The sequence below is a fragment of the Halichoerus grypus genome, chromosome 10 (genome assembly GCF_964656455.1).
Source record: "Halichoerus grypus chromosome 10, mHalGry1.hap1.1, whole genome shotgun sequence".
Lineage (NCBI taxonomy): Eukaryota > Metazoa > Chordata > Mammalia > Carnivora > Phocidae > Halichoerus > Halichoerus grypus.
The window spans coordinates 29247226-29261908 of record NC_135721.1 but is presented as its reverse complement, the minus strand read 5'-3'; the positions used below and the strand labels follow the sequence as shown (position 1 = coordinate 29261908).

Here is a 14683-nt window from a genome sequence, read left to right as displayed (position 1 = left end):
GTTTGTGTATAACACCCAGTGCTCCATGCAGAGCATGCCCTCTTTAATACCCATCACCAGGCTAACCCATCCTCCCACCCCCCTCCCCTCTAGAACCCTCAGTTTGTTTTTCAGAGTCCATTGTCTCTCATGGTTCGTCTCCCCCTCTGATTTCCCCCCCTTCATTCTTCGCCTCCTGCTATCTTCTTCTTCTTCTTCTTTTTTTTTTTTAACATATATTGTATTATTTGTTTCAGAGGTACAGATCTATGATTCAACAGTCTTGCACAATTCACAGCGCTCACCATGGCACATACCCTCCCCATTGTCTATCACCCAGCCACCCCATCCCTCCCACCCCCCACCACTCCAGCAACCCTCAGTTTGTTTCCTGAGATTAAGAATTCCTCATATCAGTGAGGTCATATGATACGTGTCTTTCTCTGATTGACTTATTTCGCTCAGCATAACACCCTCCAGTTCCATCCACGTCGTTGCAAATGGCAAGATTTCATTCTTTTTGATGGCTGCATAGTATTCCATTGTATATATATATATACCACATCTTCTTTATCCATTCATCTGTCGATGGACATCTTGGCTCTTTCCACAGTTCGGCTATTGTGGACATTGCTGCTGTAAACATCGGGGTGCACGTACCCCTTCGGATCTAACACTGACATAACAAAGGTCATATTTTTCCCACAAGTCTGGTGGTGGGTAGTCTTTTTCTCTGACATAAGCTGGTGTAGTTACTCAGTGATGACATAAAGTAACTAGGCCTTTTCTGTTATTCTCCTCTGCCATCCTTCACCCCCAGTCTATTGGCTTATTGTCTTCTTTCGCGTTACATTATGATTACAGGACTGCTATAGTTAAGAGATCCCAAGACCAGAGTGAAAAGCAGCAAATAGGTTTGTTTGAATGTTTTTTGGGTGTATCTCCTTTATCAGCGAATGATAAATTTTCCCGTAAGTACCTTCTCCCCGTCCCCAGCAGATATCCATACATATCTCATTGATTACATAGCCATGTGTGGCCACAACAGAAACTAAGAAAGCGTGAATTTTACTTTCCAGATTCTATAGTGGGAAGTTACAGAGTAGAAAGGGGTTGGGAATGTGTATTTTGAGTAGCCAGTCCGCAAGATCTGCTACAATGGTTAAAGTAAGTTATGGTAAATTTGCATGAATTGATTTTTTACTCAATTATTATTATTATTACTTCTGTAATAAACTCAAAGAAAATGATGGTATAAAAACAGTAATGACAGAAAATTAGACTAGTTAAATACTTAAACTGTGTTTAGCAGAATGCCTTGTACTACAAAGTGCTTATTTTCTTGCCTCCTGAATGAACATTAGTTTAAGTGCCATAAAGTAGTAAAACAGCATTTACACATAGAGGTGTTTTCTTTAATAGAAAATAATAAGTACTCTTCAGAGTACCTCAGAGAAGGGAGGGATTACTTTAAGCTAAATAGGGTAAGAGTTTGCACTGGTAGAATTTGAAATTGCAGAAGGGCATTTATGGGGAAGGTAGTGGGGATGAAGAGAAGAGCATAAGCCAAGGCATGGGCCTGGAAGAGTTCAGGCCATATTTGAAGACCAAAAGATGGTCTGCTTTGATTGGAGCACAGGATGTGTGAGAAGGAAATGTGGAAGACAAAGCTAGACCGGTGAGTTGGGAACAGATTGTAGATAGTCTTAAATTCCATTGGGAAGAATTTAGGCTTTAGTTTCATAACACCTTACATTTATTTATAGGTTCACAATTCAGACATATTGAATGAATGCTTTAAATATGAAAAGTGTTGCCCCTTGAAGACTGCTTCTTTAGAGATTGTATACCTATCAAAAGGTAATTTGGTTTAAGACATGTTTAGAACTCCTTTGCAGTTTTCTAACCATAAAGAAAATCATACACTATAGAAAACTTGTCATTTGCAAGGGATACTTTGAGACCTTTGTGCATCCTCAAATTTTAAAATTAAGAGGTCTTTGTGTGGGACCCTTTCTTCCTCTGAATCATGTTTCCTTTGAGATTCATGTTTCATATATATATATATTCCTATTAAGTTAATATTCTGTGTTTTTTTTTTTAAGATTTTATTTATTTATTTAATTGACACACAGAGAGAGAGAGAGACAGCGTGAGAGGGAACACAAGCAGGGGGAGTGGGAGAGGGAGAAGCAGGCTTCTGGCCGAGCAGGGAGCCTGATGCGGGGCTCGATTCCACGACCCCGGGATCATGACCCAAGCCGAAGGCAGTCGCCTAACCAACTGAGCCACCCAGGTGCCCCTCTTCTCAGTGTTAATGGAAGTTTTATTTCTTTTGATGAATAGATTTTGCTCAGGTTAGAGCACTTGCTGAGTCAGTAATGTTTCTTTTTTCTTTTTTTTTTTTGTATAGAACATTTGGTGGACTTGTTCACATTCATAGTTACAAGCTGTTACCAAATTTGACATTTCCTTCTTTTCCTAAGAATTGTTACTTTCTTAGTCCTTATATTTTTCTTCACTTCACTTGTGCTAGCCGTTTGGCTTTCTTTGGGGTTGGGGCGGGGGGAGACATTTTTTATGAAGAAACTCAGTTTAAAAAAAAAGTTACTGCTTTTGAACTTCGAGATATGAATGCTTATTTAGGCTAGGCTCACTCATTTACTCTGGATCTGGCCTCTAGCTTCTCATTGTCTTAAGGGAATGTCTTCTGAGTGGCTCTCAAACAGTGATAACTGTGAATATTAAATCTGTGAATGTCAAGTTTATTATACTGCACATCCACAGATTCTCCCTTTGATTGATATCTTCTTCTCTCACTCCACTCTATGTATGTGTATGAATATATACATATTGTTTTTTTTCCAGCTTTTTTGAGATATATCTGACATAACGTGCAAGTTTATAGTGCACAATGTTAATCTGTTAACACTATAAAGTTAATTTTCCACTTCTTTGTGCAAACATTAGAAACATTTGTAAAGATTAGAGAGATAGGAGGACATGCTGTGGGAATTGATTGGGGGCAAGAGGGAACCTTTGTGAGGACTCAAGAAACTTGATGTACGGTTATTTATATCTTGCCATCAGTTGATAATATGCATGTAATTAATTTAGTGTTTTAAGTGTGAATTTGGGCAGTGGAGAGTTTCTTGTGTAGGACAGTCTATATTTTTAATCATACATTTAGGGATGGAGGGATTGATGTGATAGAATATACCACTATCTCCTGTAGCATTTCAGACATAATGTGTCATCTAAAAAAAAATTACTCATCTTTTTTGGAAAGGAATGCTAGATAAATAAATAAAAATAATGGTACAGAATTTTTGAGGAAAATTTCAGGAAACTGATTCATTTATTGAAAGATAAAGCTAGTTGTAAAGTTAATACTAGATTAAAATAGTTTCTGAGATGAACATCAGTTTTGTACTTGACCCCAGAGTTGACTAGGCATCTCACTGTATTTTGTGTTTATTTATTTATTTATTTTTAAAGATTTATTTTTTATTTTTTAGAGCAAAAAGGGGGGAGGGGCAGAGTGAGAGAGAGAGAATCTCAGACTCCCCACTGGGCTCTCAGTCTTACCACCCTGAGATCGTGACTTGAGCCAGAATCAAGAGTCGGACACTTAACCAACTGAGCCACCCAGATGCCCCTATTTTTATAGTCACTGCTTTTGCCTGTAACTGTGTTTCTGGTTCTAGTTGCATACCACATGCACTGCTGGTCCACATATGTTTTGTTCAGCATATATGTTTCATCCACTGGGCAGTGAGCTCTGTTTTATTTTGTCACTACCCTAGCCCTAGTGTCAGTGACTGCCTGGTGCAAGGTAGGTGCTCAGTTAATACTGTTAAATGAATAAATGTGAATATTCAATAAATTTATGACTCAAATCCTTATTTATTAGGAGACCCCATTGTCTGGTCTTAGCTCTTTTCTATACCTACATGTTCTGATCTTGTACCCTCATTAGATTGGAAGTGCACTGTGAGTAGGAACTTGGTTTTGTCTTTGCTATATTCTTTACAGTAATATGGACTGTGGTGGGTAGTAGGCATTCCCTAAAGATGTGATTAAACTGAATGAAAAATGGTGAATTTTATGTTTTTATCTCGAGACTGCTAAAAATATAGTCATAAACAAGAAATTTGGAAGAGAATCAAAAAAGCTAATGTGTCCTTGTCTGTCAGCTTGAGGGCCTATATAAGACTTTGTACTTCTGTAGAGTAGAGAGCTAGGGTTCTGGGACAGCTCAGTTCCTCGTTCTTTAACGGCCTATTTGCTTTATTTTTGGCCTTCTAACTATGTCACAGATGGTGTAGGTCAGTGGTTCTCCAAGTGTTGTCCCAGAATAGCAGCATTAGCATCACCTGGGTACTTGCTAGAAATGCAAATTCTCAGGCCCCACTCTCGACTGAAGGTAGAGCGTGGCTCAAGCAGTCTGTGTTTTAGTAAGTCCTCTAGGTGATTCCCATGGTAAAGTTTAATGTCACACTGTCTTTAGGAGAGAGGGCTTTCTAGAGGCAACAGTTGTATGCCAAAGAAAACCAACTGGCAGCCTGAATTTAAGAGAATAATGTAATCCAAGGCTTTTCAGAGGGAACAGGTATGATTTATAAAGGTGTTAAGATATAAATCAAATTATTGAAACTTCATCGTATGCTATTTCTTTTCTTTTTTTTTTTTGTATGCTATTTCTTAAGTAAACTATATTATTCACTTTTACTTTTTTTTTTTTAAAAGATTTTATTTATTTATTTGAGAGAGAGAATGAGATAGAGCATGAGAGGGGGGAGGGTCAGAGGGAGAAGCAGACTCCCTGCTGAGCAGGAAGCCCAATGCGGGGACTCGATCCCAGTTCTCCAGGATCATGACCTGAGCCGAAGGCAGTCACTTAACCAACTGAGCCACCCAGGCGCCCCTCACTTTTAATTTTCAAATATTTCTTTGTGAGTTTGTGCTCAAATTCAAAGTGAGAAGCTTAAATCGGTCAAATTTTCTTGTACTTTACATTTTTGTGAAAGTGAGTGCTCTTTCCTTCCCAAAGCAGATGACCAAGAAACAACTGAAAAGTGTCCAACCCGAACTAATATGTTGTGTATTTTTCTTTTTGTGAATATGTTTTTCAGTGACTTCAGTTTTGAATTTGAGCCCTTTTTAATTTTAGAGTACAAGATAGTTTAAATGGTTTCAATAAATTAAATGGTATATTTAAAATAATTTGTTTATTAGATATTCCTGAATATGCAGATAAACCCGCTTAGATAAAACAGATTTATACTCCTTATTTATATCCTTTTGACAAATTGGAATTGAAAAATAATATAAAAATTAATTTTTGTTTACCATGTAGACTCAAATTGTAAAATATCCAGTTATTGTTGTTGTTATCTTTTTTATTTCTAATGGTTAGGAAACGAAGGCCTAATTTTAGGTATATAATGTAAAAATTTTATAAAGCATCGTGAAAGTTCTAACATTCATTTTCCTTGAAGATAATTCCAAAGTTTTCTTTTCAAATATATGTGCCATTACCATTAGGTTTCCTTGTACAGATAAGTGGATGTATGATGACTTACAATTTTAAAAAATATATTATTTTATTTGTAACACTTGAAAGCTATTTTCATACCTTACCTACTTGATCAAATTGAATTTACTTCATTTTTCTTATTTTTTTCTTAAGATTTCAATTGCATGTCTTAATCTTTTGTTCCCGGAACTCTGGAAAGTTTAGAAGAATTCACTCTGTGAGAATGTTGAGGTGACGTTAGTGCAGGCAGAAGCAAGAGTTTTAAAAAGTAGGCAAATTGTAGCTTAATAGTTCATAGAGAAGTATAGCTGTAAAATAAAAAATTAGATAACTGAATTCATCACTATTCCATATTACTGGACAGTATTGGAGGCTAGGAATATATTTGCTCTCTAACTAGAGAACTGTCTCTCTTATTTCAGAAGGAATTCTGTTGTAGCGATGTGCAGGGAGAACTTTTAAGGGGCCCTTTGCACCATGTGTTTTTCTATCATATCCTTGTTGCTGATACTCCCACTACATTGCGTGTGAGTTTTCCAAGTGGTGATTCATTCATGGTCTTGGACTGTCATCTTAGTTCATTTGTGAGAATGCTGTGCTCTTTAGAGGTATAAACTACTCAATCTCTTGGTGCTTTTTTCTCCTTTGTAAAAATAATGTAGTTGGATTAAAACATCCAAGACAAAGTCTACAAACTGGTGGCTTGTGGAGCCAGATCTGGTAAATGAATTTGTTTGGCTGTAATTGTCATTACATTTTTCAATTAAGAGACTTTTATGCATAGTAACATGCCTGTGGTACAGCATTCAGAAGGTATAAGGACGGACATGGATATTTATTTTTATATATATAACTATGTTATGTTAGTCACCATACAGTACATCATTGGTTTTTGATGTGGTGATCCACGATCCATTGTTTTCGTATAACACCCAGTGCTCCATGCAGTACGTGCCCTCCTTAATACCCATCACCAGGCTAACTAATCCCCCCTCCCCCCTCCCCTCTAAAACCCTGTTTGTCTCTCAGAGTCCATAGTCTCTCATGGTTCATCTCTCCCAATTCCCCCCCACCATTTTTCTCTTCCTTCTCCTAATGTCCTCCATGCCATTCCTTATGTTCCACAAATAAGTGAAACCATATGATAATTGACTTTCTCTGCTTGACTTATTTGACTTAGCATAATCTCCTCCAGTCCTATCCATGTTGATGTAAAAGTTGGGTATTCATCCTTTCTGATGGCTGAGTAATATTCCATTGTATATATGGACCACATCTTCTTTATCCATTCATCTGTTGAAGGGCATCTCAGCTCTTTCTACAGTTTGGTTATTGCAGACATTGCTGCTATGAACATTGGGGTGCATATGGCCCTTCTTTTCACTACATCTGTCGGACATGGATATTTAAAAGTAGTTTTAACTCCTGTTCCTCTTTCTCCCAGCCACCTAATTACTTTCTCTGGAGACATTCAGAACGACTACATGTTTGTGAATCATTCCAGAGTTATTACTTATACATAGAAGCATAATAGTATATTTACCTTTTTTTTTTTTAAACCAAATGGTTGCAAACTATATACATTGTTCTGTGTCTTGCTTTTTTTTTTTTTTTTTCATTTAATCTATCTTGGGAATCATTCTAAATCAATGTATCTAGAGCTGTCTCCTTTGTAACAAACATGTAGCAATCCTTTGTATAGATGTATCCCACTTTCTTTTTATTTTTTCTTTCTTTCCTTCCTCCCTCCCTCCCTCCCTCCCTTTCTTCCTTCCCCACCCCCTCTCCCCCTCCCCCTTTTCCCTCCCCTTTTCCCCCTCCCCCCTTACCCTTCCTTTCTTTCAGTCTTTTTTTTCCCTTATGTCTCTCCTCCCCTTCCTGCTTTTTCAGTTAAATAATCCCATTCAAACAACAGTATCCTGCCATATTAGAAAAATCTTTATCTGGGATTTACTTTTTATTTTGAAAGGGTAAAGAGATTTATACCAGTTATTATGTTTTAGACTCAGATGGTTTTTACAGAAGAAATTAGTCTGTAAGAACGTATGTTTTGAGATCTTTTTTCCTAATTTTCTGAGTAGAGTTTTCCAGAGGGAAAATATCTAAGAGATTAACTCTTTCTTCCTCATTTTTTATAGATACCAGTTGAGGACCTGATTTTCCACTAGTGGTATTCATAATTTAACCTGTCCCCGTGGAGGGACATTAGAATTATACATACATTTTTGTGTGTATTCTTTCAGTGTATCATTTCACACGTGTGCAAATATATTCGAAGGATAACAATCTAGAATTAGAATTGCTGAGTAAAGAGTATGAGCATTTACAGAGTCAATGGATGTTGCCGAATTGTCCACTGTAGTGAAACTGATTTATATCACCACAGCCAACAGGCAAATGCCTTTTCCCCCCAACATATTGTTTTATTACATTATTGAACTTAGTCTGATGGAAAAGAGGAAATCTGATTATAGTTTTAATTGGTATTTCTCTTTCATGTGACATTAAACATCTTTTTAATATGTTTGAGGTTTTGTATTTCCTTTTTATGAACATGTCCTTTGTATGTTTTTCTGTTGAGTCCTTGATTTTTATCTTACTGATTTGTAAGTGCTCTTAATATAGTAAGAAAAGCAAACTCTTGTGATTTGTGATGACTGCATTTCCTATTTCATTTTGACATTTGTCAAAGAAGAATTCTTATTTCTCATAACAGGTTTTCAGCAACTTTTTAATTGCCATATACATGCAGATATTTTTTGAGATCAAATGTATTAGTCTTTTGTGGCTTTGGGTTTTATCTTATTCTCGGAAAGGCTTTCCTAACTTTGAGATTATTAGAAGAAAAACAAACCCTACCTTTTCTTCAAATGCTTTGGGGTTCTTTGAACATTTTTTTTTTTTTAGATTTTATTTATTTATTTGACAGAGAGAGATAGAGCACAAGCAGGGGGAGCTGCAGTCAGAGAGAAAGGGAGAAGCAGGCTCCCCACTGAGCAAGGAGCCTGATGTGGGGCTCAGTCCCAGAACCCTGGAATCATGACCTGAGCTGAAGGCAGACGCTTAACCGACTGAGCCACCCAGGCGCCCCTGAACATTTTTTATTATTTGTTTTGATGTGAGAAATATTTTCCAGGTGGCTGCCCATCAACATTTATTAAATAATCCACATTTCCCCCAGTGATCTGCAGTGTCCCCTTTAGCATATACTAAATTCCTGTATATATTGGGTTTGTGTTTGGATTGTCCATACCATAGCTCTCTGTTCATGAATCAGTACCACCATTTAAGTGATTGTAGAATCATAATATCTTTTAAAATGTCTCAGGGATTTTAAATAATTTGTTTATTTTGCTTTTTTTTCCATGTGTATTTTAGAATTATCATGTGCTGTATTCTTCGCTTAGCTTTTATTTTTGTTCTTGGAAGTTTTATTCTAATCAGCTTATTTTTGTTATTAAAAATGGGATTGTTTTCTATCATTATAGAACTGTTTTTATAGCTCATGGGTTTTAATTTATTATTTTTACATGTAGCCACTTCATTAAAATTCCTCTAATAGTCAGTTTCTTTGGATTTTCCTGGTATCTACTCATATCATTTACAAGTGATGACAATTTTGTTTTCTTTTTTCTGTTTTTAAACTTCTTTCTTTCTTGACTGATGACATTGGCCACTACCTCCAGAACATGGTTAAATATTTGTGGTAAAAAATGGACATCCTTTTTTGTTCCTGATTGTCAGTACTTCTTGGGTTTTTCCATTATACATGATGCTGACTTTGAATTGAATTTTTTGTATCTTATCATATTAGGGGGAGTTGGCCTAGTGTTTGTTTCAAAATTAAAAAAAAAAAAAAAAAGATCTTATATTGACAGAACAGTTGCAAGGGTAATACACAGAATTTTTTTCTTCCTGAACCATTTGAGGGCCAGTTGCCAGCCAACCTGATAGGCCGTTGCCTCCCTCCAAATACTCTAGTGTTTATTTCCTATAAACAAGTACTATCTTATGTAACCACATATAACCATCAAAATCAGGAAATTAACACTGATACTTTACTACCATCTAATCCTCAGACCCCATTCATGTTTCATCACTGTCCTAATTAGGTCCTTTTATAGCCAAATTCAGTTCAAAATCATGTATTACATTTGGTTTTCATGTCTTTTTAGGCTCCTTCAATCTAAAACAGTCTTTCCTTGACTTTTATGAGCTGACACTTTTGAACATCACAAGAAAGTTAATGTGAAATGTCCCTCAACTTGAATTTGCCTGATATTTCCTTATGATTGATTTCAGGTTATGTATCTTTGGCAGAAATATCACAGAGGTATTCTGTGATCACCAAGAAATATCACCAATACTATTTTTTTGTTTGTCTTTCTAGGCAACTCCATCTTCTGTGTAATCTTTGTCTTAAACAGTTCTAGGTCTTTTATTTTATTTTATTTTATTTATTTTATTTTTTTTAAAGATTTTATTTATTTGAGAGAGAGAGAGAGAGAGAGCACATGAGAGGGGGAGGGCCAGAGGGAGAAGCAGACTCCCCGCTGAGCAGGGAGCCCGATGCGGGACTCGATCCTGGGACTCCAGGATCATGACCTGAGCCGAAGGCAGTCGCTTAACCAACTGAGCCACCCAGGCGCCCTAGGTCTTTTATTTTTATTAAATATTTAACTAATCCAATATGTGAATTGGTAGAAGGATGGGGAAGCAAGTGTACTGGAAACAACAAGGAGTTTTTAATCACAGTAGAGACTTTCCAGTATTATGGGCTGAAGTTTCAGAATCATCCAGGAACCATGACGGTGGCAGAAATACAAAACTAGCCAAAGGATATAGAGAGGAAGAAATTGGTCATTGATTTTATTATTACTTTGATTTTATAATTATGCAGATTAGATTATTGTTTTTATTACAGCCATTTTGAAGAGTGTATAGAATTCTATGCCAAAGCATTGTTTGGTCAAACAAGTTGGACTATCATATCCTTTTGACAAGGCTTTCATTTTTTCAGCTTTTATTATTCCTTTTTTTTAGCGGGTGAGTGGGGGGCAGATGGAGATGAGGGATAGAGGGAGAGGGAGAGAATCTTTTTTTTTTTTAAAGATTTTTATTTGAGAGAGAGAGCGAGAGAGAACATGAGCAGGAGGGAGAGGGAGAAGCAGGCTCCCCACAAGCAGGGAGCCTGATGTGGGGCTCGATCCCAGGACCCTGGGATCATGACCTGAGCCAAAGGCAGATGTTTAACTGACTGAGCTACCCAGACGCCCCAGGAAGGGAGAATCTTAAGCAGGCTCCATGCTCAACGCAGAGCCTGACCTGGGGCTCAGTCTCACGATCGCGTGATCATGACCCGAGCTAAAATCAAGAGTTGGAAGCTTAACTGACTGGGCCACCCAGGTGCCCCTCATTTTTGTCAGCTTTAAATACAATGTGTTATTATGCTTACATAAAATAATGATCTCCTTGCAGAATACATAATTTTGAAAGGTTTTATAATCATTAAGTTTGGGTAGTATAGATATTTGATGTCTTTTCCTCTGTCTATGGTTGTCTTTGGACTATTTTTAATTCAGTAAGAAAAAAATAATCCTTCTTTAATTGCAATTTCAAGAGCTTATTGAAATAAAAACAAAAACAGCACTACTTACATCTTGAAAATTATAAGATCCTTGGTAAATTGGATTTTGTGTTCAATATGGTACTGAAAACATAGAAAGGAGTGTTATTCAAACTGAGTAGAAGTAGTTAGTGGTTCACTTACTAAACTTTAGTTGGACAATCCACAATTTCTTAAGGATGTGGTAAGGTCATCATTAAATATAAGTTCCTGCTTACTTAAATGGAAAGCACTGTGGAAATATAAGTAACATTGTTATCTGAACTAATGTTCAGATAATGGAAGGGGAAAGCATATGAGAATAGTGAAATTGATGGCTATCCTTGAGGGTCCTTAAATCCCTTCTGCCCTATTCTTAGTGGTGTTATGAGTTACTTTAACAAGTTAGTGTTTGCAACTAGTTTCAGTTCCTTAAGTGGAAGATACTATTTCAATTCTAAGTGTCTTTTTAGATATTCTGGAGAGCCACTCTTACCTAGCTGTTTTTCTGAAGACAAAAGTTTTACAGTTTGTTTACATGTTAAAATGTAGGGTTTTTTTGTTTTTGGTTTTTTCTTTAATTATTCCTTGAAGGGGCCAGGAACCAATGGAGGGCTATGGTTTCTGATTTTCCTTTTTTGAACTTTCACTTTTTTTCTGCACATTAAATCTCCTAAAAGAGGCTGGGGTGAAAGGTGGGGATTGAGAAAAGGCAGCTCTTTATTGTTTGCAGGGGAGGTCCAGAATAAAGCCTTTCAAGACAATCTTAAGTCCATCATAAGATTTATATATGTGGTGAAGCTCTGAGAACTGTTACTTCTCAGTGGTATTACAAGAACTCAGGATTTTACTAGCCCCTTTCCCCATCTTCCCTCTTTATAAAAGAGAAGCCCCCTCAATGCCATAAACACTTAAGTAAACTATACTGTACACTTTGCATATGTCTGCATTTATATTGGTTGTTTTAGATTATAGACTCTTACAGGACACAGTCTACCTGTTGTAACATCCCTGATCTGAAGTAAAATGCATATTTTATTTTATTTTATTTTATTTTTTTAAGATTTTATTTATTTATTCATGAGAGACAGAGAGAGAGAGGCAGAGGGAGAAGCAGGCTCCCAAGGAGCAGAGAGCCTGATGCGGGACTCGATCCCAGGACCCTGGGATCATGACCTGAGCGAAGGCAGACGCTTAACCATCTGAGCCACCCAGGCGCCCAAAATGCATATTTTAAAAAAAAGGTTTTTTTCCCCTTGCAATCAGTGCCTTTCTATATACTTACGCACTTGTGACACATAGTAGAAGGAAACGTATTTGCATCTAAGTGTCCTATCTCCCAAAGTTTCTTTCTTCAACTGGGTTAAAAAGTTTTTTTATTTGGTCTAATCTTAGTTTTGTCTTCTTTTTCCCTACTCAGGCCCAGATTGCTTTCCTTCAGGGGGAAAGAAAGGGTCAAGAAATTTTGAAGAAGGATCTTGTGAGGAGGATCAAAATGCTGGAGTACGCTCTTAAACAGGAAAGGTAATTCAATGAAGTGGAAGATGATGTTCTCTTTAAAGATTGGAGTAATTTTTCTGTCATTCCTAAAACAAATCCAAATTTTAATACTTAATACTTTTGAATTCAGGAAATAGTGTCTGTAATATAAAAATGGTTGTAATGTTAATTTAATGTTCTTGTGAATGTTTAATAATCATGACCAATAAATTGATTTACATGATTTAAAAAAAAATTTAGCAACATTTTTCCTCTTCCCTGTCCTTTCTTAAGAAACTTAGGTGTTTCCTGAGCTGTCATTATCCATTTCTTTATGGAATTGAAATCGTTTTTGAGTTGTAAAGGAAATTTCTGTGATGCTTACTCCCTCATCAACTAATATTATTCAGTTTGATGTGTTTTCTTTGGGAAAAAATGCAGACTGTATTGAGAATCTTTTTTATCTTTTTCTAGACTTTTTTTTTGGTATTTTGTTCCTTTGCTATCAGCGCTATTCATCTCTCTCCAGAAGTGAATCTTATCTTTCTATGTTGCTAGGTCTAAGATACTCAAGCAATTAAGCTCGGGTCACAGGTAAAGGACAGTGGGTCATAGATGAGAATTTTGGAAGTTTTCATATGAATTATAAGTTTATTTGTTTTAACAGGTCGTCTTTGGATTTTTTGTTTCTAGAGAATTTTTTGTTTTTGTTTCTGATAATTGAGTACTTGATAGGCGATATTGAAATTCTCTATTTTGCTTGTTTTTTTTTTTAAGATTTTATTTATTTGTTAGAGAGAGCATGGGCGAGAGAGAGTGAGCGAGAGTACAAGCAGGGGGAGCTGCAGGCAGAGGGAGAAGCAGGCTCCCTGCTGAGCAAGGAGCCCGATGCGGGACTCGATCCCAGGACCCTGGGATCATGACCTGAGCCGAAGGCAGCCGCTTAACCGACTGAGCCACCCAGGCGACCCTATTTTGCTTGTTTTGATCACATACTTTTCTCATTTCTTTGAAGTTGATGAATGGGCTGTTTGCAAAACTGCCATAAAATAGCATTTAACAGATGATATTTGTGAATATTAAGAAGCAGATTAAACTTTATTAGAACTTGTTTTCACCTTTATGTGGGATCTTTGAATGGCACAAGAAATTGAAAACAGGCTGACCTCTTGGTTAAAAAATAGATGATTATTTTTATTCCTTGAGAGGTTGATTGAAAGCTGTATTGGAGAGATTGGGTGGGGGGAGGGAAACTACTTTTAAAAGCATGCAATTTGGGAATATTTGAGATTTTAAGCAATCTAATTATAGGCATCATGGAAGAGAAAGAATAATATTAATAATGGCAACTATTTATTAACTACTGTGTACCAGGCCTTGAAGCTTAAAAACAAAGTAACTTGAGTAGAGTTGCAAAGTTGTAGGAGAGCTGTGATTCAGATCCTTCAGGTCTGTCTGATTCTGAAGTCTATACTCTTTACCAATACATGATTCTATCTTGTAATACAGAAGAATTAAAATATACATATACTAAAGTAACCAGGGATGTTTTGTGTGTGTGTGTGTGTGTGTGTGTGTGTGTGTGTGTGTGTATGTATGAGTGTGTCCCTTCTCATTAAACATATTCATTAATATATCCATCCAACTTAAGCACTGTGCTGGAGCTGAGTATAAACATAGGTCACTGTCCTTGTCCTTGTCCTTAAGGGCTCAGAGTAGCAAGAAACACACTTGTAAACCACAGAAGTGCAGTGCAGTATGGTAAGTGCTATGGGAGATGTCTATACAGGGTACAGTGGGGTCACAAAGAAGGGAGTGGTTATTTGGATCTGGAAGGTGGAAGTAGAAGGAAGGATGTAATTGGAGAGGAGTTGAGACTTCAACAGTATCATAAAAAATAAGATGTTCGCCAGATAGGCAAAGTTCAAGAAGTAGAGAGGGTATGTTTGACAGGGAACAAAGTAGTTTGGTGTGTTACAGAAATATGCAGTCACTGTGTGTGGAGGGTAGGATGTTAGTTGTGATTTAGTAAGTGATAATGGTAGACGTGAGCAAGAGCCAGATGATGGAGAACTTAACTA

The 14683-nt window shown here is 36.7% G+C and overlaps 1 protein-coding gene across 2 annotated transcripts in view; it reads left to right on the top strand.

Annotated features, from left to right (window-relative positions):
* STRN (striatin) overlaps positions 1-14683 on the top strand; it is a 103884-nt gene that overhangs the window by 19535 nt on the left and 69666 nt on the right. For both annotated transcript variants that reach the window (XM_078056184.1, XM_078056185.1), the window contains exon 2: positions 12544-12647. In XM_078056184.1, coding sequence (XP_077912310.1) covers positions 12544-12647 — 104 coding nt within the window. The remainder of the gene's footprint in view (positions 1-12543; positions 12648-14683) is intronic.